A 22,540-nucleotide genomic window follows, 5' to 3' on the forward strand; every position below is an offset into this window, starting at 1 on the left:
AGACTTCCTTCCAATTTGAGCTACCCCTCAAGTTCCTGACAAGCTAGTTTAAACCCTCCCCAACAACACTAGCAAATCTCCCTGCAAGGATATTAGTTCCAGTCCTGTTGAGGTGTAGCCCGTCCATCTTGTACAGGTCCCACCTGCCCCAGAACTGGTCCCAATGCCTCAGAAATCTGATGCCCTCCCCCCTACACCAGTTCACCAGGCACTTGTTCAATCGATCAATCCTCCTATTGCTATGCTCACTAGCATGTGGCACTGGGAGTAATCCTGAGATTACTGTTGTTGAGGTCCTGATTTTAAATTTCCTTCCTTACTCCCTAAAATCTTCTTTCAGGACCTCATCCCTGTTCCTGGCTATGTCATTGGACCACAACCTCTGGCTGCTCACCCTTCCACAGAAGGATGTCCTGCAGCTGCTTTGTGACATTAAACTTAATTTTTATAGAATTTTTTATCTTAAAAATATTGCTTGATGTATTTAAGAGTGGTAACTTGGTTTCATAGAGCTGAAAATGCTTTCACAAAAAACAAGCATTTTCATCAGAAGTCTAGTCCACCGTGTGTCAGTAACCTGATGTTAAATAACTGAAAATGGCTTTTAAAAAAAAAGATGGAACCATTTGATAGTTATATTGGGGTACGGTAGTCAGTTTGTTAGTAAACTAATGGAATTATATTCAAAAGCTTTTAAAACGTGCCTGCTAATCTCCTTGTGCCCAGAAGAGCTAACTTAATTTTTAGAAGTTCCTCAAAGGCCTGCAAATGAGCACAATTAGCGAAATTAGCTTTCAATGGTGATAAATTTGATCTTGGGGCGTGGTCAGTTTTGTGGACAGGACCTGTTTCTACCACAATGTTCTTGAAATTAGTGCAAATTATCCTGGAAACTCAATTTGTGCTTTAAGGTTTGCCATCTTTTCTGACGGTTTTACTGCTTTCAGGCAAATTGCGCCAAAAAAGCAGCACAACCAAGCGGAAACTCCAGGCCCATATATCTAGATTTCATGAACATATTTGACATTGCCCCATGTAACACAGATTCACAAGGTGTGCATCTACAGGATAGATGGTAAAATATTCGTCTGAATTGAAACATGGCTGATAGGTTAACAGTAAAGTATGGTGGTGGCATGGGAAAATGTTGGAGTAGAAAACGGTTACTAGTGGAGCACCACCGGGGTTGGTATTGGGGCTGCTGTTGTCTATAATTTTTAGAAATACTTGAAGGATGGAATATTGCCCAAGGTGTCTAAATTTCTGAAAACAGTAGCCAGTGGTGCTTATCATTGCAAAAATCTACAGGGCTCTGAACAGACTAAATCAATGGACCAACAAATGATAAGAGATGTTCAACACAAATAATGTCATGAGATTAGGTATCGGAAGCAAGAATATGGAGAACATGTTAAAAGAAGATGTGTTTGAGCAGGAACGATCTTAGGGTTTTGATGGATAGCTCATGAAAACTTTTGATTCACTGTGTGGGTGAAGGTCATAGAGTTATACAGCACAAAAACAGGCCCTTCAGCCCACCGTGTCTGTGCCGGCCATCAAGCATCTATCTATTCTAATCCCATTTTCCAGCACTTGGCCCATAGCCTTGTATGCTATGGCGTTTCAAGTGCTCATCTAAATACTACTCAAATGTTGAGAGTTCCTGCTTCTACCAACCCTTCAGGCAGTGTGTTCCACATTCCAACCACCCTCTGGGTGAAATTTTTTTTCCTCAAATCCCCTCTAAACCTCCTGCCCCTTACCTTAAATCTATGTCCCCTGCCTCTGCTAAGGGAAAAAAGTTTCTTCCTATCTATCCTATCAATGCCCCTCATAATTTTGTATACCTCAATCAGGTCCCCCCTCAGCCTTCTCTGCTCTAAGGAAAACAACCCTAGCCTATCCAGTCTCTCTTCATAGCTGAAATGCTCCAGCCCAGACAACATCCTGGTGAATCTCCTCTGCACCCTCTCCAGTGCAATCACATCCTTCCTATGTCGAATTAAATTTTGCAATGTGTAACAGGTTTGCCATATAAGTCTGAAGAGTTGACGTTGAGGTTGTATTTGTCCTTGTGAGGCGTCATCCAGAGTCCCATGTTCAATTTGATCTCCGTCTTATAAGAAAATGAAAAATTATTGGATGTTCAGAGTAAGGTGACAGAGCTGATTCCTGAACTGAGAGGTTTTGAGTTACATAAGGAAAGATTGTCCACCCTGAGACTGTACTCCAGCGAAAAGGACAATGAGGCAGGAGGTCTTGATAATGGGTGTGGAGAATTTGGGTGCATGAAAGTTCTTCTGTCAGGCACAGGATTCAAGGATTGAGGACACAATTCAAAATTAAGAGTGCCAAAAGAAATTAGGAAATCTAAACAACAACTTTGTTTTAGCAGGAAGGTGAGAGAATTGTGAAACCAGTCACAGTGAGGCTGGTGAAACAGAAAAGTACAGCTGATTAGTTCCACAATCATGGTAACAAAACTGAAGGGATGCTTAGAAGGGTAGATGGGCCAGCGATCTTCTGCCTAAAACATTGCTGTATTATTTTTATAAAAAAGAAACTACAAAGACTGGATGTACACTCCAGGTGCGTAAGCATCTAAAAAGAGAGCATACGAACATACGAATCAGGAGCAGGAGTAGGCCACTCGACCCCTCGAGCCTGCTCCGCCATTCAGTAAGTTCATGGCTGAACTGATTACTCCACATTTCCACCTACCCCCGATAACCTTCCTCCCCCTTGCTTATCAAGAATCTATCTACCTCTGCCTAAAAAATATTCAAAGACTCTGCTTCCACTGCCTTTTGAAGAAGAGAATTCCAAAGACTCACGACCCTCTGAAAGAAAAAATTTCTGCTCAGCTCTGTCTTAAATGGGCGACTTCTTATTTTTAAACAATGACCCCTAGTTCTAGATTCTCCCACTAGGGGAAACATCCTTTCCAATCCACCTGTCAAGACTCCTCAGGATCTTGTATGTTTCAATCAAGTTGCCTCTTACTCTTCTAAATTCCAGTGGATACATGCCTAGCCTGTCCGATCTTTCCTCATAAGACAGCCCACTCATTCCAGGTATTAGTCTAGTAAACCTTCTCTGTACTGCCTCCAACGCATTTACATCCTTCCTTAAATAAGGAGACCAGTACTGTAGACAGTACTCCAGATGTGGTCTCACCAATGTCCTGTATAGCTGAAGCATGACCTCCCTACTTTTGTTGATTAACATTTCAAGCAAAAACCTGTCATGCAAGGCTCTTGATGGAGGGTCTTTAGCTGAAATGTTAACTTACTTTCTCTTTTCTGGTCCTGCAGTGTATGCTCATCACTTTTGTTATTATCTGTGTAAACCATTTCCACTTGGTTTTTAACTGGAACTAAACTCAGCATCTCGGTTGAGGTCACACAAGACCTTTGGCCATCTTGCTCCTAGGCCCTTGCTAATGCAAGTCCTCAAAAAAATAGTCAGGATGGACGTGTGAATAACTTGGGATGATTTGTCTACTTCCTCTGGGAATCACCAAGCATTCCATCAGTGTCTGTCTCATTTGCTGTGCATAGATTGGCTGCCATGTTTACCTGTAAGACAATGATTGCACTTCAAAAAAATTAAATCCTTCAATGTGAAACACTTTGGGGCATCCTGACAGGTGTGATCAGGCACTTCTTAAATGCAGTTAATTTGTTTCCTCCTTACATTAAGAAATGGTCATCAATGTTCTTAATTACACAGGTGAAGAATCTGGCACTGCAGCTGGATCAAGAGATGAATAAACGAGAAATGACAAATAGTGAACTAAAGGCACAGTCATTGGAAGCAGACAATTTGAAAGGTTCAGAAAAGCAGCTGAAACAAGAGATCAATTCATTGCTGGAGTCCAAGCGGTCGCTAGAATTCCAGCTAGCACAACTCTCAAAGTATTTATTTCTGCTTGGAATATAAACACTGTGTAAAATCTATTTTAAAAGTACTGTATTGGGACACTCTGTATTAATCTTAGAAAAATGCTTAGTGTAAAATTATTAGGAAGTAGTGCATGTTAAGTTGAGGATTATTCAGCATTATTCAGTGAATATTAACTAGAATGTGGACTAATATTGCATCTGATTTCAAAAATTACTGATAAAATTTGAAGATTAATACATTTAATAATGAGGATGGCATGTTGAAATACACTTGTGGTGTGGTAGTTTTGCACCAAAGATTCACATTACAATGAGTTAATTGTCTCATTGCATTCGGGATTCGTGGGGAGGAGGTCAGGTGCTTTTCTACTGGGAGTAGAAAATCTGAAGTTGGCCCATATGGGAGATTCGCCCACACCTCAGATAGAGCATGTTCCAGCAACCTTTGGTGAAGAAAAAAAATGCAACTTGCAAAAATGCATTGTGAAAAATTCCATTGTGCACTAACAGATTTTTTGCAGTTCATTTTAAATACCAAGGTATAGGAAAGAATACCATCTCAGTAATACTTCAAGCCACATCATTTTCAGATGAACCATTTACCTTTCATGACCTCAGTTGCAAATTTTATCCAACATTAAATCTTACTAATTTTAATTACTTGGGAAAATGGTTCCGTAGTTCTCTCTTTTATCTGCCATTAATGGCCAGTCTTAATTTCTCACTTTGTTTTTAAAAAATACAGAATAACTTATTGTATAATGCCTCCTAAAAATGTACAGAGCAAATTATCCTGATAGTTCTGGGTCTATGTATTATTTCCATGATTGGTACAATGGACAGTTCCCAGTTGAATTATCCTTCCAATTTTTCCTTGCCTTCTGCCATAAAATGCCCGTCCTGTCCGTGGTGGTGCTGCCACCCGCTCCCAGCCCAAATGATCTTTCATAGGTCAGTTATTTGATTCCTTTGTTAAATTTTGGACTTGATGGCCAGCAGCATTAGGAAGAAGAGAGTTGCAGGTTTAAGTCCTTTCTTTGCAAAGTTCCCAATCTCGGCTAGACTGCCCTGGGAGATGGTAAGCATTACCCTGGCAAAGGAAAATCAGATGGGGTTTCCCTCTGAGCCACTGTTTACCTCTTGGTTGCTGGTTAAGACTTGTATTGGCAAGGTATAGGGAACAAGACCAAGCACCTCACACTATCAGCTGCAGTGAGGCTAAGGTAAGGAAGATCAGAGATATCTTTTAGGAAAAAATCTGGTGAATTTAACCAGATTAATTAAAGCTGTAGTGGCAACAATTTCTTCATATTGTGCTATTTGCTAATATGTAGGTGGGTTAGAAGATGTATAGCCTGCAAACTGTCTACTATTGCCAGTAATGCTTACTTTTGAGAATATATGTATTGTGTACTAATATTGTTGAACCTTGTGCTTAAGTTCCTTTATACCAGTTATTCACTGAAGAGTCCGTTTTTTTTTTTCTCCCTGTGGTCTGTGAGTACAGATTAAAACGAAAGTAGTCCAAACAGCTGCCTCTGCATGCTGTGTCCCTGAAGCAATGGATATTTTATGCAACTGTTATTTTAAATAATTAATCTCCGGCATTGTTAAATGTTAACTGTAGTTAATATAAAAACCTTTATAACTCTCAGGTGGACATAAAAGATACCATGATAATATTTCAAAGAAGAGCAGGGGTGTTCTCCCTAGTGTCCTGGGTAATATTTATCCCTCAAACAACACTGCTTAAAGAACAGGTTATCTGGTCATTATCACATTGCTATTTGTAGTACCTGTCTGAGCACAAATTGCCTGCCAGATCTCCTACATTACTGCAGTAACTATTTTCATAAGTACTCCATTGGCTGTAAAGTGTTTTGGGACGTCCTGAGATCATGAAAGGCACTATAGAAGTGCAACTTCTTTCTGCCACATCAAAGAAAAAGTTGCTTTTTATAGTGCCTTTCATAACTTCATGGTATCAACAAGCAGCTCACAGTTAATTACTTATGACGTGTAGTCGCTGTAGTTTTGCAAACAAATGTAGCAGGCAATTTCACACAATACGGTCTGATGAACTGAATATTTTTTAGTAATGTTGTTTGAAGATTAAATGTTAACAGGGGCACATGGAATTCTAGAACTCCCTGCTCTCTTTTGAGTAGTGCCATAGGATTGTTTACACCCGTCTGACCAATGCAATATTCTCTCAGTATTGTATCAAAATGTCATCTTAGGTGGGCGGCGCAGTGGTTAGCACCGCAGCCTCACAGCTCCAGCGACCCGGGTTCGGTTCTGGGTACTGCCTGTGGGAGTTTGCAAGTTCTCCCTGTGACCGCATGGGTTTCCGCTGGGTGCTCCGGTTTCCTCCCACAGCCAAAGACTTGCAGGTTGATAGGTAAATTGGCCATTGTAAATTACCCCTGGTGTAGGTCGGTGGTAGGAGAATTGAGGGAAGGTGGGGATGTGGTAGGAATATGGGATGATTGTAGGATTAGTATAAATGAGTGGTTGATGGTCGGCACAGACTCGGTGGGCCGAAGGGCCTGTTTCAGTGCTGTATCTCTCTATGACTCTAGATTATGCACTTGAACTCGTAATATTCTGATTTAGGGCCGTGAGTCCTGCTACTGACCCAAGCTGACACTTAAAGCTTTGGAAACTTATATGGATTCCTGTATTTCTGTCAACCCTTTCCAGTCTGAACTATTACAGAATCACAGAATTGTTATTGCGCAAAAGGAGGCCATTCGGCCCATCGTGTCTGCATCGGCTCTCCAAATGAGCAATTCACCTAATGCCCATTCCCCCACCTTGTCCCCGTAACACTGCACATTCTTCCTTTTCAGATAACAGTCTAATTCCCTTTAGAATGCCTCGATAGAACCTGCCTCCACCACACTCCTAACCACTCGCTGCGCTAAGAATTTTTTCCTCATGTCGCTTTTTCTTCTTTTGCCAATCACTTTAAATCTGTGCCCTTTCATTCTTGATCCTTTCCCAAGTGGGAACAGTTTTTCCCGATCCACTCTGTCCGGACCCCTCATGATTTTGAATACCTCTATCAAATCTCCTCTCAGCCTTCTCTTCTCTAAGGAAAACAGTCCCAACGTCTCCAGTCTGTCTTCATAATTGATGTTCCTCATCCCTGGAACCATTCTCATGAATCTTTTCTGCACTCTCTCCAGTGCCTTCACATCTTCCCTAAAGTGCGGCGCCCAAAACTGGACGCAGTTCTCCAACTGAGGCCAAACTAGTTTCCTTATACAAGTTTAACATAACCTCCTTCCTCTTGTACTCTATGCCCGTAATAATAAAGCCCGGGATACTGTATGCTTTATTAAATGCTCTCTCAACCTGTCCTGCCACCTTCAATGACTTAGGCACATATACCCCCAGGTCCCTCTGCTCTGCTATTCTGCCTGTGCCTATCATTTTTCCATGTATAATTGGCTTTGAGTAGTTACTTTCCTCTTTGGGTAGGAGTGAAGGGTAGGGTGAGGAAGGAGATGATTCAAATCTCATGATAGTGGAGGTGGCTCCAAGATGGCATGCTTGGCAATGGTGTCTTGGAACCAAGTCAGCAGTTTATGGCAGCCTCGGTAATCCAATAGCTGAATCAGACAAATTTGCAGAACTCCAGAGCCCTGTTGATTGTCAGGCCATCTCGGGTTATTGCTGGGATCTGGAATTCTTCTTATTTAATTCCAGTATCAATGTAAGCTAATATCCTAGCTGGATAAGTAGTGGGAGGCAGCTCTGTCAAGCTGTTTTTATCTGGCTAAACTCTGTTAACCTGCACTTGACTTGGGTTAGTGGAATGTGTCCCTATGCCAAGAGAGTTTGACCTCCATTTGGTCAAACAGAAACCCTATAGGTGGGTGTGGATTCATTAGTAGCATGATTTGGAGACCCTTAAAACACAGTGAAGGGTTCCCACACATGTTAGACACCTAACTGAACAGAAATAAAAGATCAGCTTTAAGTCATTTATTCCAGTGCCATAATTTGTTTTTCTAAGAGAATAAGAAATTGCTTAAAATGGATTTGTTAACAGTTGTGTATCTCATAACATTGCTGCTAGATATGCTTGTCAAATAATGTAGCTTTAATTTATAGCTGGTTACATCACTTTCTGATAATGCCCCATTTTGATTTCTTAAGGCAGTATCGAGGAAATGAAGGTCAAATGCGGGAGCTCCAGGACCAGCTTGAGGCAGAGCAGTATTTTTCAGTAAGTGTAATACTTTGATTTTCAAGGAGTTAACTTTGAATACAATAAAAAGTACCTAAAGCAGCGCATGACTTCTGGGGCCTAGAATTGATCTTAATAACTACATCCTGCTCTCAGATTCAAATTTGTTTCACACTGTAGTCTCAATGGCCTTTTCTCATGCATACCTTTTGTTCTTACACATGCAACATTCCTGAAAAAACCTCTCAAAGATTTAGTCAGACAATCTTCTTAAATAGCAATGCCAGTTATCATTGCAGACTATAGATCTCCACACATCTTGTTGCATTGTACCTGCTTTAAGTATTTCCAAATTTATCTGAAAAATCAGATGAAAAAAAGTAATGGTTTTGCATTGTTTTGTACCATGGTTGTAATACCACCAGCAAACTGTTTTGGTACTGTCTCCTAAAAGCTCAGTAGTACCACGAGCAGGTGTGCAGTATGCTTGTAAGTGCAGCAAAAAGAAATATCCCTTGGTAAGCCCTTAATCTTGTTCATCGATGCAAACAATTCTACTGCCTATATTTTTTGTAATAAGTTGAAATACTGTGGATATCATGGCTAGCCTTCCCATCATGATAGCTAACTACTATTTCCCATTTTAGGATGCTGAATGACATTTGAGAGCAGAGCACTGATATACAAGTTTTGCAGTCTTCCCTTGGAAATTAAATGGAAATGTGTGCCAAGTTTGAGGGGTCACTCATTATGAGTGCTCCATAAACTTCAGCTCATCCAAACCTTTGCTGCCCATATATTTATTAGACCTTGCTCATCATCTCTGAGGCATTCTCCAGTCAACCACCAGCTTCTCCCATACTTTGCCTTCGTGTGGTGCATCTTGTGTGCTCTGCCTTCAATTCCTTTGACCAAATTTTTGGTCACCATTTATAATAAGAACATAAATAGGAGCAGGAGTAGGCCATATGGACCCTAAATCCTGTCCGTCATTCAGTAAGATCATGGCTAATCTTCGAACTCAATTCCACTTTCCTCCCCAATCTCCGTATCCCTTGATACCCTAGAGTTCAAAACTCTATCTAACGCATAGAACCATAGAAAAAGTATGGCACAGAAAGAGGCCATTCAGGCCATCGTGTCTGCGCCGGCTGAGAAAACTAACCGCCCATTCTAATCATCGTTAAATATAGTCAACAACTGAGCATTCACAGACCTCTGGGGTAGAGATTTCCAAAAATTCATAACGCTCAGAATGAAGAAATCTCCCCTCATCTCAGTCCTAAAAGGCGGATCCCTTATCCTGGGACTTGGCCCCTTGTTCTAGACTCTCCAGCCAGGGAAAACAACTTCTCAGCATCCACCCTGTCCAGCCCCCTCAGAATCTTATATGCCTCAATGGATCACCTCTCATTCATCTAAATAGAGAGTATAGGTCCATTCTACTCAATCTCTCCTCATAGAACAGCATCCCAGCAATCAATCTAATGAACCTTTATTGCACCCCCACTAAGGCATGTATGCCCCTCCTGAGGGATGGAGACCAGTACTCCGAGGTGTACTCATCAAAGCCCTGTATAATTGCAGCAAGACCTCCTTACTCTTGGACTCCAACCCCCTTACTATAAAGGCCAACAGATAATTTGCCTTCCATATTGCTTGATGTATCAGCAAGTTTGCTTTGTGCACAAGGACACCCACATCCCTTTGAACACCAACATTAAATAGTTTCTCACCATTTAAAAATCATTCTCGTTTTCCTATTCTCCCTATTAAAGTGAATAACCTCACACTTCCCCACATTATACTCCATTTACCACCTTTTGCACACTCACTAAGCCCATCCCTTTGCAGACTCTTGCGCTGAATTTTCCCAGTCCTGTGATGGCGGGCTTGGAAGGGCGCAGTATCGGGACAACTCCCCAACATGTTCCCGCCGCTGGGGAAGTTTCCCATGACCGGGCAGGGACCTCAAACGACTGCCCACACCACGGAGGTGGGCAATTAATTAAGCTGATTATGGAACCAATTAGGACTGAATTTGCGGGCGTGCCGGCATTTTACTGCCAGCTGAGCAGTCCCCAGCTCTGTGCTGAGGCTGCCAGCTCAATGGAGGCAGCCTCCCTGCAGCAGACACAGGAGTGGGGGGCAGGGGCCATTGGAGCCTCAATGAGGGGGCTGCGGGCAGGAAAGGCAGTACTCGCGCCCAAAAGATCCACAGGGATGGGTTTCCCCTCCGCTCCAAGGGGACTAACAGCTTTGTCCCTCAGATTTTGTAGTTTAAATGAACGCCTCCGAGGGAATCTCCATGTTGAGGCATCTTCACTGTCCCAATCTGCTTCTGATTGGGCCAGCAGCATCGGGAGCCCACTTTCCATCCTTAATAGGAGGGCAAGGGTGGGGGCAGCCAATTAATGTGCTTTAATTAACTACTTAATTATTTTATTCAATTATTTATTTTCCTTTTTTATATATTTTATTAACCTTGCCATCAGTTCCTGTCCTATTGTAAACCTTAGGAATAGGAACCTTAACCACTTAACAGATGCTCACCAAACAGCTAGCTGCTTCTCCTGCAGTAGATTAAGAACCAAAACCCACAGGGTGAAAAGGTTAGTAAAAGCAAAGGAGCACCTTCTTCCTCTCCTCATCCAACTCACCAAACTCCCAGCACTCTAAATCCTGTCCTCTCCCACTGCTTCTCTTCGAGTCACCAGGTTTTGGTGCACTTTTTAAATCCTCTCCTCTCTCACTGCTTCTCTCGCTGTTTTCTGTCCTTAAGCCAATTTTTTATCCAAATGGACACTGACCCTCCTATTCCATGAACCTCCGTTTCACTAACCATCCTTTTCTGTGATACTTTATCAAATGCTTTCTTAAAATGCATAAAGACAGCATCCAGTGTATTCCCTTCGTCAACCTTCTCTGTTACTTCATCAAAAAATTCAATTAAATTGGTCGAATATAATCTGCCTTTTACAAATCCGTGCTGGCTATACTTAATTAACTCAAACCTCTCCTGCCCCACTGAACTTATTTCCTCCTATCTTGATTTTATTTTTTTCTTCCCTTGGTCCAGTCTCTTCCCACCTACATCCGTGACTCATTTCCTCCAAATAGAAGGTGTTGCTATGGATACCCGCATGGGTCCTAGCTATGCCTGTCTTTTTGTGGGATATGTCGAACATTCCTTGTTCCAGTCCTAGTCAGGCCCTCTTCCCCAACTGTTTTTCCGGTACATTGATGACTGTATCGGTGCTGCTTCCTGCTCTTGCTGCAAACTGGAAAACCTCTTCAACTTTGCTTCCAATTTCCACCCTTCTCTCACCTTTACATGGTCCATCTCCGACACTTCCCTTTCCTTCCTCGACTTCTCTGTCTCCATCTCTGTGGATAGACTGTCCACTAATATTTATTATAAGCCCATCGTCTCCCATGGCTGCCTTGAATACACCTCACACCAAGCCTCCTGTAAGGATTCCATTCCATTCTTACACTCCCCTCCAGCTCAACAGGTCTGAGCTGAGGTTCCTTGAGATGCAGACAATTATGACGGATTGTCATAATCCAGGATCGCAGTGCTCTCCACAAACTCCCATATGCTGCCGTTGTGGCACACCAGCTGCACTGTCATCCCTATCTAACCTTGTTTTGTTGATTTAATTGCTTAAAATTTATGTTTATTAACAACTTAGCTGCAAGTTTTTATTTTTTAAGCTAATCACATCATCTAGTTTGTTATAGGTAGATTAAATTAAATACTTGCCTGTAACAGGAACCACTACAAATATTGGAGGCAAAAAGCAGAACCTCCTTACCCCCTCTGCACTGAGTTCCCACTCTCACCAGATTCTCAACTTTTACACTTTGCTTATGATGCACTCCATTTATGACCACTCTGTGCGTTAGCATAGACTTCTACTTTTATACACCTTTTCGAGCTACACATTACAAGAGCTCACTCAGCTTCCTGCTCACAATAATTAGCTCCCATTCAAGCAATCACTTAAAGCTCATTGACTGTTAGCTTTTACCGATAGGCAGTTTCGGTTAAGTATTACTTAATTTGCAGTTTCTTTGACAGTTTTTAAAGTGCTAAGTTAAATTCAAAAGTTAAATTTCGGTTTGAAGCTACTCACCCACTATTTAGCAGAGTGTTCCATTTTCACCAAATTCCCAACTTTTGCACTGTGTTTATGACCAGTCTGTGCAACCTCTCTCCCTTTTTGGCTCAGGGTCTTTTTTTTCCTCTACTCCTCTGTGAAGTGCTTAGAACCATTTTCAGTGTTAAAGCTGCACTATAAATGCAGATTATTGTAGCTGCTGCTTCTCCGATACTTCATGGACAAATGCATCATGTGATCTACACACCATTAAATTTCAAGTGCTTTATGACGTTTTGGTTTGGTTAATTTGCAAGTGATCAAGTATCCGTTCACTAACAACTAAAATAAACATGACTTGATTTACGAGAATGTGAGAGGACACAGGTTTAAAACTAAGCCTCAAGCAAGACTTGCATGTAGCGAATTTATTTTCCTACAGTGTAGTAGGTAAATGAAACAAAATCCCAGCAAAGGCAATTGAGACTCAGTTGTTCTAGATTTGCCTACTAGAGTCATGCACTGTCAATTTCCTTTTCAGTTTTAAACTTCTCACTCAGATTACCTCCGCATCACTAGGGATGTATAACCCAAATTATAATCAGGCGATCGTTATAGCTAAACTCCTTCAGTTCAACTGTCAGCATGTTGAATCATTTCTGGATTGCCTTCATAGCCAGTATCTGCTTCCTAAAGTAAAATGTGCAAAACTGAACACAGTCCTCCAAATGAAGTCTTCACAGGTGGTTGGCATCCTTCCATCTACGAAAGATGATGGACACGGAGCAAACAATCCATTTACGTGGTGTCCTAACTAATATTTATCCCTCAAACAATGTCATTAAGACAGATGATCTGGTCATTTTTTCATTGCTGTTTATTGGGCATTGTGTGCAAATTGGCTTTCGTGTTTCCTCCATTAAAACAGTGACTACACTTGGGAAAAAAACTTTAATGGCTGTACAGCACTTTAGAATGTCCTGAGGTAATTAAAAGGGGCTACATCTTTGCATGTTCTTTCCTTCTTCTTTTGCTCTTATATCTTTCTCTCTTTCCCCCTCTTTCTTTTGATCTTTTTCTTTCAATTGTTTTCTTTCTATCTTTCTCTTTGTTTTGCTGTTTTATTTTACTCTTCTCTATTCCCAAATCCAAATATGATGAAAACCGATCCAAGATGTCCCTGTTATCCCAACACCTATGATGTGATCTCCGAGTCAATTTCCTAGCATTGTAACAGTTTCTCTCCAGTTCCATATGCCTCACTTTTATCTAGGTTTAAATGATGAAATATCCTCTGCGGCATCATTGCACAAAGTCTGAAAGGAATAAGCTTAATAGGTAAAATGACCTTTTCTTGTTCTAAGTTTTATTTATTTGCTTAATTGCATTATAGCACTTTCATGTTTAGACATTGCAGGGTGAATTTTACGTACAGGTTTTTTGTGGGAAATTATCCTCTTGATTTATTCTTTTGTTTTCCAACAAGAAGTATTTTAAACAATCGTTGGATTTGTTCACAGACTCTGTATAAGACTCAGGTTAAGGAGCTGAAAGAAGAAAATGAGGAGAAGAATAGACTAAATGGTGACCTTCAGAAGAGGATGCAGGACCTTGTCAGTGAAAGGTAGAAAACTTGATGTTACAAACTGTATTTTTCAAAGAATGACTGGTGCTGATATATTGCATTATCAGATGTAACACATACATATTGCCTAACTTATATTTTACATAATCCTATAAATTTGTTTTTTACTTATTGAATGAATTATATATTTAAATGGTATTGGTCTACAGGATACAACACAAGGGAACAATCTGGGGTATTTCTGTATAGCTCACTCAAACCAATAGCACAGAGTATGACAGTAGTAAAGAGCCAAATTTAAATTACCATGTAAAGCCTGAGGTATCAAGCCTAAGTACCAAGACGTGATAAAATTGGTCTCAGCTTTGAGGCCAGGGTACTGGTACTCAGTTAAGAATTAGCTGGATGTTGGGAAGCTGGTGGGTTCATTGTTTTCGAATGATATAACCAGCTGATTTAGCGAGTCTTTATTGCCTATAATAACTTGCATTAATGTCAATAAATGTCCCAAGGTGCTTCACAAGAGCAAAAAACAAATAAAATTTGACAGTGAGCCACATAAGGAGTTATTAGGACAGGTTACCAAAAGCTTCAAGTCATAGAGTCATTTAGGTCATTGAGTCCATGCTGGCTCTCCACAGAGCAGTCCAGTCAGTCCCACTCCCCTGCTTGATCCCCAGAGCCCTGCAAATTTATTTCCTCAACTGCCCATCCAATTTCCTTTTGTAACCATTGATTGTCTCCACTTTCACCACCCTCGTTCCAGGTCATTACTACTCGCTATAGAAAAAAAATTCTTCCTCATATTCCCCCTGCATCTCTTGCCCAAAACATTCATTCTGTGTCCCCTCGTCCTTGTTCCATCAGTTAATGGGAACAGTTGTTCCTTGTCCAACTTATCTAAGCCTGTCATAATCATTTATACCTCTAACAAATGTCCTCTCAATCTCCTTTGCTCCAGGGGGAAATACCACAGCTTTTCCAACCTAATCTTGTAACTAAAATCCCCTATCCCTGGAACCAGAAAAAGTGCTGGGAGCAATTTAGAATCCAGAAAAGGATGACCAAAAACTGATAATGAAAGGGAAAAGAGATGAAAGCAAGCTAGCAAGAAACATAAAGGTGGACTGTAAAAGCTTCTTTAGGTATGTGAAAATTAAAAGGTTAGAAAGGACAAATGTGAGTCGATTACAAGTGGTGACAGGATAATTTATAATGGAGAATAGGGAAATGGCGGAGAAACTGAACAATTACTTAGTGTCTGTCTTCATGGAGGAAGATACAGAAAATCTCCTAGAAATACTAGGGAACCAAGGGACTTGTGAAAATGAGGAACTGAAAGAAATTAGTATTAATAAAGAGGCAGTATTCCAAAAAGATTAACTGGATAGAAGGTTGATAAATCCCCTGGACCAGATGAGCTAGATCCCAGAGTGTTGAAGGAGGTGGCTATAGAGATAGTGGATGTGGTTATCTTTCAAAATTTTATAGATTCTGGAAAGGTTCCTGCAGACTGGAAAGTAGCAGTTTGGGTAGCGAAGAGAAATCATAAAGGCAAGAAGTCACTTGTGGGAGCGGTGTGCAGACCACCTAACATTCATCACACTGGAGGGCTGGGTATAAAGGAAGAAATAATGGTAGCTTGTCAGAAAGGTACAGCGATAATTATGGGGAATTTTAACCTACATCTAGACTGTAAAAATCAGATGGGCAAAGGTAGCCTAGATGAGGAGTACATACAATGTTTTCAGGATAATTTCTTGGAACAATACATTCTGGAGCCAACCAGAGAGCAGACTATTCTCGACCTGGTATTGATTAATGACCTCATAATTAAGGCGCCCTAGGTAGCAGCAATTATAATATGATTGAATTTTACATTCAGTTTGAGGGAGAGAAGAATGGGTCCAAGACTAGTATTTTAAACTTTAATAAGGGCAATTATGAGGGCATGAAAGCAGAACTAGCTAAAGTGAACTGGCAAATCAGGTTAAGGGATAGGTCATAGAGATGCAGTGGCAGACATTTAAGGGGATATTTCAGAATACACGGAACAGATACATTTCAACGAGAAAGAAAAATTCCAAGGGTGGGAACCACCATCCGTGGTTAACTAAAACAGTTAAAGATGGTATCAAACTTAAAGAAAAAGCCTGTAATTGCGCCAAGATGGGAGGCAGGTCACAAGATTGGACAGAATATAAAAAACAGCAAAGAATGACTAAAAGATTGATAAGGAAAGTAAAAGTAGAGTACGAGAGAAAGCTAGCTAGAAATATGAAGACAGATAGTAAGAGCTTCGATAGATATTTAAAAAAGAAAAGAGTTAACAAAGTGAGCATTGGTCCAATAGAAAGTGAGTCTGGGGAATTAATAATGGATAATAACAAGATGGCAGATGAATTGAACAGATATTTTGCAACAGTCTTCACTATTGAGGCTACAAGTAACATCCCAATATTAGCTGCAAGTCAGGAAATGGAGGAACTCAAGAAAATTACAATCACCAGGGAAGTGGTACTGAACAAATTGTTGGAGCTGCGGGCTGACAAGTCCCCAGGTCCTGATGGACATCATCCTAGGGTGTTAAAAGAAATGGCTAGTGAGATAGTTGACGCGTTAGTTTTAATTTTCCAAAATTCCCTAGATTCCGTTAGATTGGAAAATAGTGAATGTAACTCCTTTATTCAAAAAGGGAGAGAGACTGAATGCAGGAAACTACAAGCCAGTTAACTTGGGCTAAGGGAAAGTGTTAGAAGCTATTATTAAAGACAGTATAGCAGGGCATTTAGAAAAATTCAACGTAATCAGGCAGAGTCAACATGGTTTTTTGAAATGGAAATCATGTTTAACCAATTTATTGGAGTTCTTTGAGGGAGTTACATGTGCTGTAGATAAAGTGGAACCAGTGGATGTATTGTACTTAGATTTCCAGAAGGCATTTGATAAGGTGCCACATCAAAGGTTAGTGCAGAAAATAAAAGCTGATGGTGTAGGGGGTAACATATTGGCATGGATAGAAGATTGGCTAGCTAACAGGAAACAGAGAGTAGGCATAAATGGGTCATTTTCTGGTTGGCAAGATGTAATGAGTGGTGTGTCACAGGGATCTGTGCTGGGGTCTCAACTTTTTACAATTTATATAAATGACTTGGATGAAGGAACCGAAGGAACGGTTGCTAAATTTGCTGATGACACAAAGATAGGTAGCAAAGTAACTTGTGAAAAGGACGTAATGGAGCTGCAAAGGGATATAGATAGGTTAAGTGAGTGGGCAAAGACCTGGCAAATGGAGTATAATGTGGGAAAGTGGGAAATTGTCCACTTTGGCAGGAAGAATAAAAAAGACGCATATTATCTAAATGGTCTGAGATGCAGAGGGATCTAGGTTTCCTAGTGCATGAATCGCAAAGGGTTAGTATGCAGGTGCAGCACGTAATTAGGAAAGCTAATAGAATGTTATCGTTTATCGCGAGGGGAATTGAATACAAAAGTAGGGAGGTCATGCTTCAGCTGTACAGAGCATTGGTGATACCACATCTGGAGTACTGTCTACAGTACTGGTCTCCTTATTTAAGGAAGGATGTAAATGCGTTGGAGGCAGTACAGAGAACGTTTACTCGACTAATACCTGGAATGGGCGGGCTGTTTTACAAGGAAAGATCGGACAGGCTAGGCTTATATCCGCTGGAATTTAGAAGAGTAAGAGGCGACTTGATTGAAACATATAACTCCTGAGGGGTCTTGACAGGGCAGATGTGGAAAGGATGAGAATCTAGAACTAGGGGATACTGTTTAAAAATAAGGGGTCTCCCATTTAAGACAGATGAGGAGAAATTTTTTCTCTGAGGGTCGTGAGTCTTTGGAATTCTCTTCCTCAAAAGATGGTGGAAGCAGAGTCTTTGAAAGTTTTTAAGGTAGAGGTAGATAGATTTTTGATAAGCAAGGGGGTGGAAGGTTATCAGGGGCAGGTGAAAATGTGGAATAATCAGTTCAGCGATTAACTTATTGAATGGCAGAGCAGGCTTGTAGGGCCGAGTGGCCTACTTCTACTCCTAATTCGTATGTTCGTATGTTTAGCATACTGTTCTTCCAATATACATAACCAGCTATCATAGTACAAAAGGCATCTATTTTATGGTCCTGTCGGATAGCATTCCTCTCACCTTGGTAACTTTTCTATGTATTTTTGTATTGCTACTTCTATTTTAATACATTATGTTTCCAGCCATAAACCCTTTATCTGTTTATCACTGGATGAGATGTTCATTGCATGACAACATCAGGTCATCGTTTGGCACTAAATTCTGTATGAAAGCAGGTTTTCCAGTGATTTGTGGACCCCGACGATAAACAGTCAAAGAAAACCATACTATACAATACTTCAGTTTCATTGAAAGTTAGGCTTATTGATTCAACAGTTCACACAAGCATCAAGCAATATGTACAACTTTAAACCAATGCTTCAAACCTCAAGGTGCTGGAATAATCAGTTTCTGTGGCATTTGAGGTTCTTCTTCTTGGACATCCTTTCTTTAGACAAACTACATCAGGCTCTATTGACTGCAGTGTTTGTCCTGCTTTGATGACTAAATTTTTATGGTGCTTTTGTTGGTTGGGACATGGGTAAAAGTTAGCAGAGGCCCAGTTTTGGCCAATAACTCACTGTTAACTAGATCTCACTGGTTATTGCGCTTGTCTGCTTGGTCTTCTGTCACTTTATTTCCTGACGATGTCAGACCAGGTGCAACTCCTAACGTCTCGCTCATTCTGCCCAGACATGTCCTGATTTCAGTGGTTTTGCAAATGCTTCCAGTTTCCAACGACAATCTTCTATCATGTGGGGCCTTCTCCTTTGAACTCTTTTTCTGTCTGGCAGTTTATCAGCTCATGCTGTTTTTCATTTTAAGTTAACGTTAGTTTTTATTCATGATGTGCTTTTCTGGTTGCACTCATACATGGTGCACTGCAATTTCTAAGTTTCCTCAAATAGTTTCAGCTTCCATGCCCACCTACTCATGTTTTCATGTGCCCCAAGGCTTTTTTCCTTGTTTGCCTCCTAGTAACCATTCTATATACTATCACTTGTTGCTATTATCCACAAGCATTGGGTCAGCTTCCACATGGACAGTGATGATACTTGCATCTGCCTTTCTTCATCACTCCATTGCTGTTGCAGTACTGCACAACTGCCTGTTTCACCTAGAGTCTTAGTTGAGTCATAGCTTCCTGTATTTTAATGTTGACTATACTGAAGATAGAAAATTCTGATGAGAGGTCATTGACCTGAAACATTCACTTTTTTTCTCACTCCAAAGATGCTGCCTGACTTATTGAGTATTTCCAGCATTTTCTGTTTTTATTTCAGATTTCCAGCATCTGCAGTATTTTGCTTTTGTACTAAGGATATCTGTTTGGCTCTTGCAACATCTACTGATATTGCTGATGCCTGGGTTACTCACTCAGGCTGAGACCTGTGATCATGAGACTGGGCATTCTCTTTGACCATGAACTGAGCTTCCAACCCCACATCCATTCTGAGAGCAAAATTGTCATCTTCCACCTCTGGAACTTGGCATTATATTCTTAGCCCATTCTAACTGCTGCGAAACCCTTATCCACATCTTCAACATGCCATGGATTGTTTGCTTCAATGCTCTCCCTCCAGCATTCTCACACTTTATTAAATGAGAAGTTTGCAGCCTGTGCCCTCTCCTATACAATGTCATGCACCCAATCACCCATATTCAGAAAACCCCATTGGCTCCTTTTGTTGTAGTTGATTTCACAAGTACACAAGAAATAGGAGCAGAACTAGACCATTTGGCCCATTGAGCCTGCTCTGCCATTCAATACAATCATGGCTGATCTTGGGCTTCAATTCCACTTTCCTGCCAGCTCCCATGTCCCTTGATTCCCTGTGAAACCAAAAATCTATCTATCCCAGTCTTAAATGATGGAGCATCCACAACACTCTGAGGTAGAGAATTCCAAAGATTCACAACCCTTTGAGTGTAGTAATTTCTCCTCATCTCTGTCCTGAATGATTGGCCCCTATCTTGAGACTGTGTCCCCGCGTTCTAGATTCCCTGACCAGCGGGAACAATCTCTCAGCTTCTACCCTATCAAGCCCTTTCAGAATCTTGTATGTCTCAGTTAGATCACCTCTCATTCTTCTAAATCCCAATTTACTCAGCCTCTCATCATAGGACAACCCCCTCATCCCAGGGACCTATTTAGTAAATTTTCGCTGCACTGCCTCCAGTGCAAGTATATCTTTTCTTAAATGTGGAGACCAAAACTGCACGCAGTATTCCAGGTGTGGTTTCACCAAAGCCCTGTACCATTGTAGTAAGACTTCTTTATTCCTGTACTCCAATCCCTTTGCAGATTTCCAGATCTTGTTTTCAAGTCTAGCTGTGATCTTACCCCAACCTACTTGAGGAATCTCCTCTTGACCCACATCCTGTAACGATTCTGTGATCCTCCATTCTTCTGAATTTTATTTGCTGCTTAGTCGCCACCTCCCTGCTCCACCACTGGAGCCCAGTCTTTCAGCCAGTACAGCCTTACCCTCAGAAATTTTCTCCCTAAACCACTTAGTCTTGCTATGTCTTTTCCTATTTTCAAAAGTCTCAAAGATTTGCCTATTGTGTCTTTCCTCACTCTTTCTCCTCCCCACCCCCAACGAGTTCCTTCACTCACTGTTCACTTTTCTCCTCTCCTGAAAGTTGCAGCTTAACATAAGTTCAGATTTACTGCAGCCAAAACCCATTCATTCCTTTCCCAAGTGGCTTTTCATTATCTCTGAACCTGGACTGCAATTGTGAAACCCACTCCAATACCTCAACCAGTGTGCAAGCAGATGGCCACAGCTAGCATCTGATGTTTTATTCACTGATTATTCTCCATCAGCTACACAAAGTCACTCCACAAGTCACTCATTTTGACGAGTGGAATGCTGTGGTTAATTGTGTGTTTTGTTCCTGCCTGGCTGTATTAGCACAGACAAGTCACTGAAGCTGGGACTTGACTGTATGTTGCTTAGTATCACACTAGCTGGTGCACTTTCGCATTGATCTTTTTTGAAGGAAGGAGGGACAGGGGCGACGTTGTGTGGTATTTTCAAACTTTGTATTAAATAGGCAAAGTTTACCATAGATTACTGTCCTTCGCTGAAACAGAATTACCAATTCAAGATGTGGGGATTAAGCGCAGTCTATATGAATTACGCAATGTTGCAACACAATGCACCAAAACATTATGGAGATGAAAGAAATAGCTTTGTGTTACTTTGATCTGCTTTGTCTTGTGGTTGGCTCCAGAGATTTATGATTATCATTGTGAGAAATATTGACACTAAAATCTATCAGATATACAGTCAATTTGCTTTTTTTTATAAAAACTTTGCAAAATCCTGTCTCCCCAGTTTTCTTCTGTGCGCAACCTACTCTCATGTCTCAACTATTCTTTCTCTTTATTGGCCACTTGGAAGCATTTCTGCTAAGCAAAGACTGTTGAAATGTTATTTTTTTTCCACTTGACTTCAGCATGACTGAACCTGCACTGTCCCACTTTTTGGTCAGCACTGTGCTACAGTACGGTTTAAAGACAACTATCCGGGGATGTACACAGGCTTCCCTTGTTATTGGCTCAGCTACCAAGGGGAGTAACAAACTCAATTTTTTTTGATAGAGATAGTGAACGTTTTCTAAATAATGCACTTCTCCTAGACTTTTCTTGTCCTTTAATAGTCCTCATTCAGAGTTCTAGAAATTCTTAGAAATTCAGTGGTGCTGCGTCCATTTTTCAAGAATCAGACAGATGCCTAAGGGTCCAATATAGCAGGTGCTGTGCACACATTCTTTCTCCTTTGCGAGTGCGCCACCTAGCCACCTATCATATCGGTTCGGGCTACTCAGTCGGCATCCAGGACGAGTGATCAAAACTGGTGTTGGGGCCCCTCCAATTTTGCAAATGCAATGGGCTGAATTCCTGTTTCAGAACCCTTTCCCAAATTGGTCTTCAAATTAATGCAGTATGTGCTGTGCATGCTGATTCTATAGGTGCTCAGCAGCCAAACTGTAAAGGAAATTTTAGAGGCTGCCACCCAAAAGGTAAGTTGAATATTTTTGTGTTTTGAGGAACCAGGAGCTGGGCTGCTGCTGGCCACTGATTGCAGCCACCACCCCCCACCTTCATTGCCCCAAGTCAATCTGATCCAACTTCTAGGGCATAATGTTTGTCCTACAAACAATATTACTATATTCTTTTCTGAATAATTCTCCATGGCAATGCCTCTACCAATCAGAGTTCACTTGCCAACCAATCAGCACTCTCTTCTCATGCAGTATAGGTTGTTGTTTTCCCTTACATTGGTTATTCTTGCGATTGTCCTGATGAGTGCAAGATGAAAAGCTTCAACAGCATGTCTCTATTTTCAGCAATACTCAAGTTCTGGACTACTAAACGACTATTTATATTATTTTCCACACAGTATATTTGTAAGACTGGCATCATTATATCTGTTAATTTTTCTGTCTTCCACCAGAGAATTATTATCTTCACAAATGGATCTAACAATAACTAAAGCAGATTCTGAGCAGTTAGCTCGAGCTATTGCAGAAGATCAGTGTTATGAACTTGATCAGGAACTGAAGAAAGTCATAGCACGACATAAGCAGGAGCAAAATGAGAAGGACAGCACCATTACCTTAGTAAGCTTGGATGTTTTCAACATACTAACTCA

General features: G+C 40.9%; 1 protein-coding gene across 4 annotated transcripts in view; it reads left to right on the top strand.

The window, feature by feature from the left end:
• The window catches only part of rock1 (Rho-associated, coiled-coil containing protein kinase 1), a 287,505-nt gene that overhangs the window by 189,063 nt on the left and 75,902 nt on the right, over positions 1-22,540 (top strand). For all 4 annotated transcript variants that reach the window (XM_068031728.1, XM_068031729.1, XM_068031727.1 and 1 more), the window contains 4 exons: positions 3,733-3,917; positions 8,073-8,142; positions 13,727-13,830; positions 22,343-22,508. In XM_068031728.1, coding sequence (XP_067887829.1) covers positions 3,733-3,917; positions 8,073-8,142; positions 13,727-13,830; positions 22,343-22,508 — 525 coding nt within the window. The remainder of the gene's footprint in view (positions 1-3,732; positions 3,918-8,072; positions 8,143-13,726; positions 13,831-22,342; positions 22,509-22,540) is intronic.

The sequence above is a fragment of the Heterodontus francisci genome, chromosome 5, assembly GCF_036365525.1.
Source record: "Heterodontus francisci isolate sHetFra1 chromosome 5, sHetFra1.hap1, whole genome shotgun sequence".
Taxonomy (NCBI): domain Eukaryota; kingdom Metazoa; phylum Chordata; class Chondrichthyes; order Heterodontiformes; family Heterodontidae; genus Heterodontus; species Heterodontus francisci.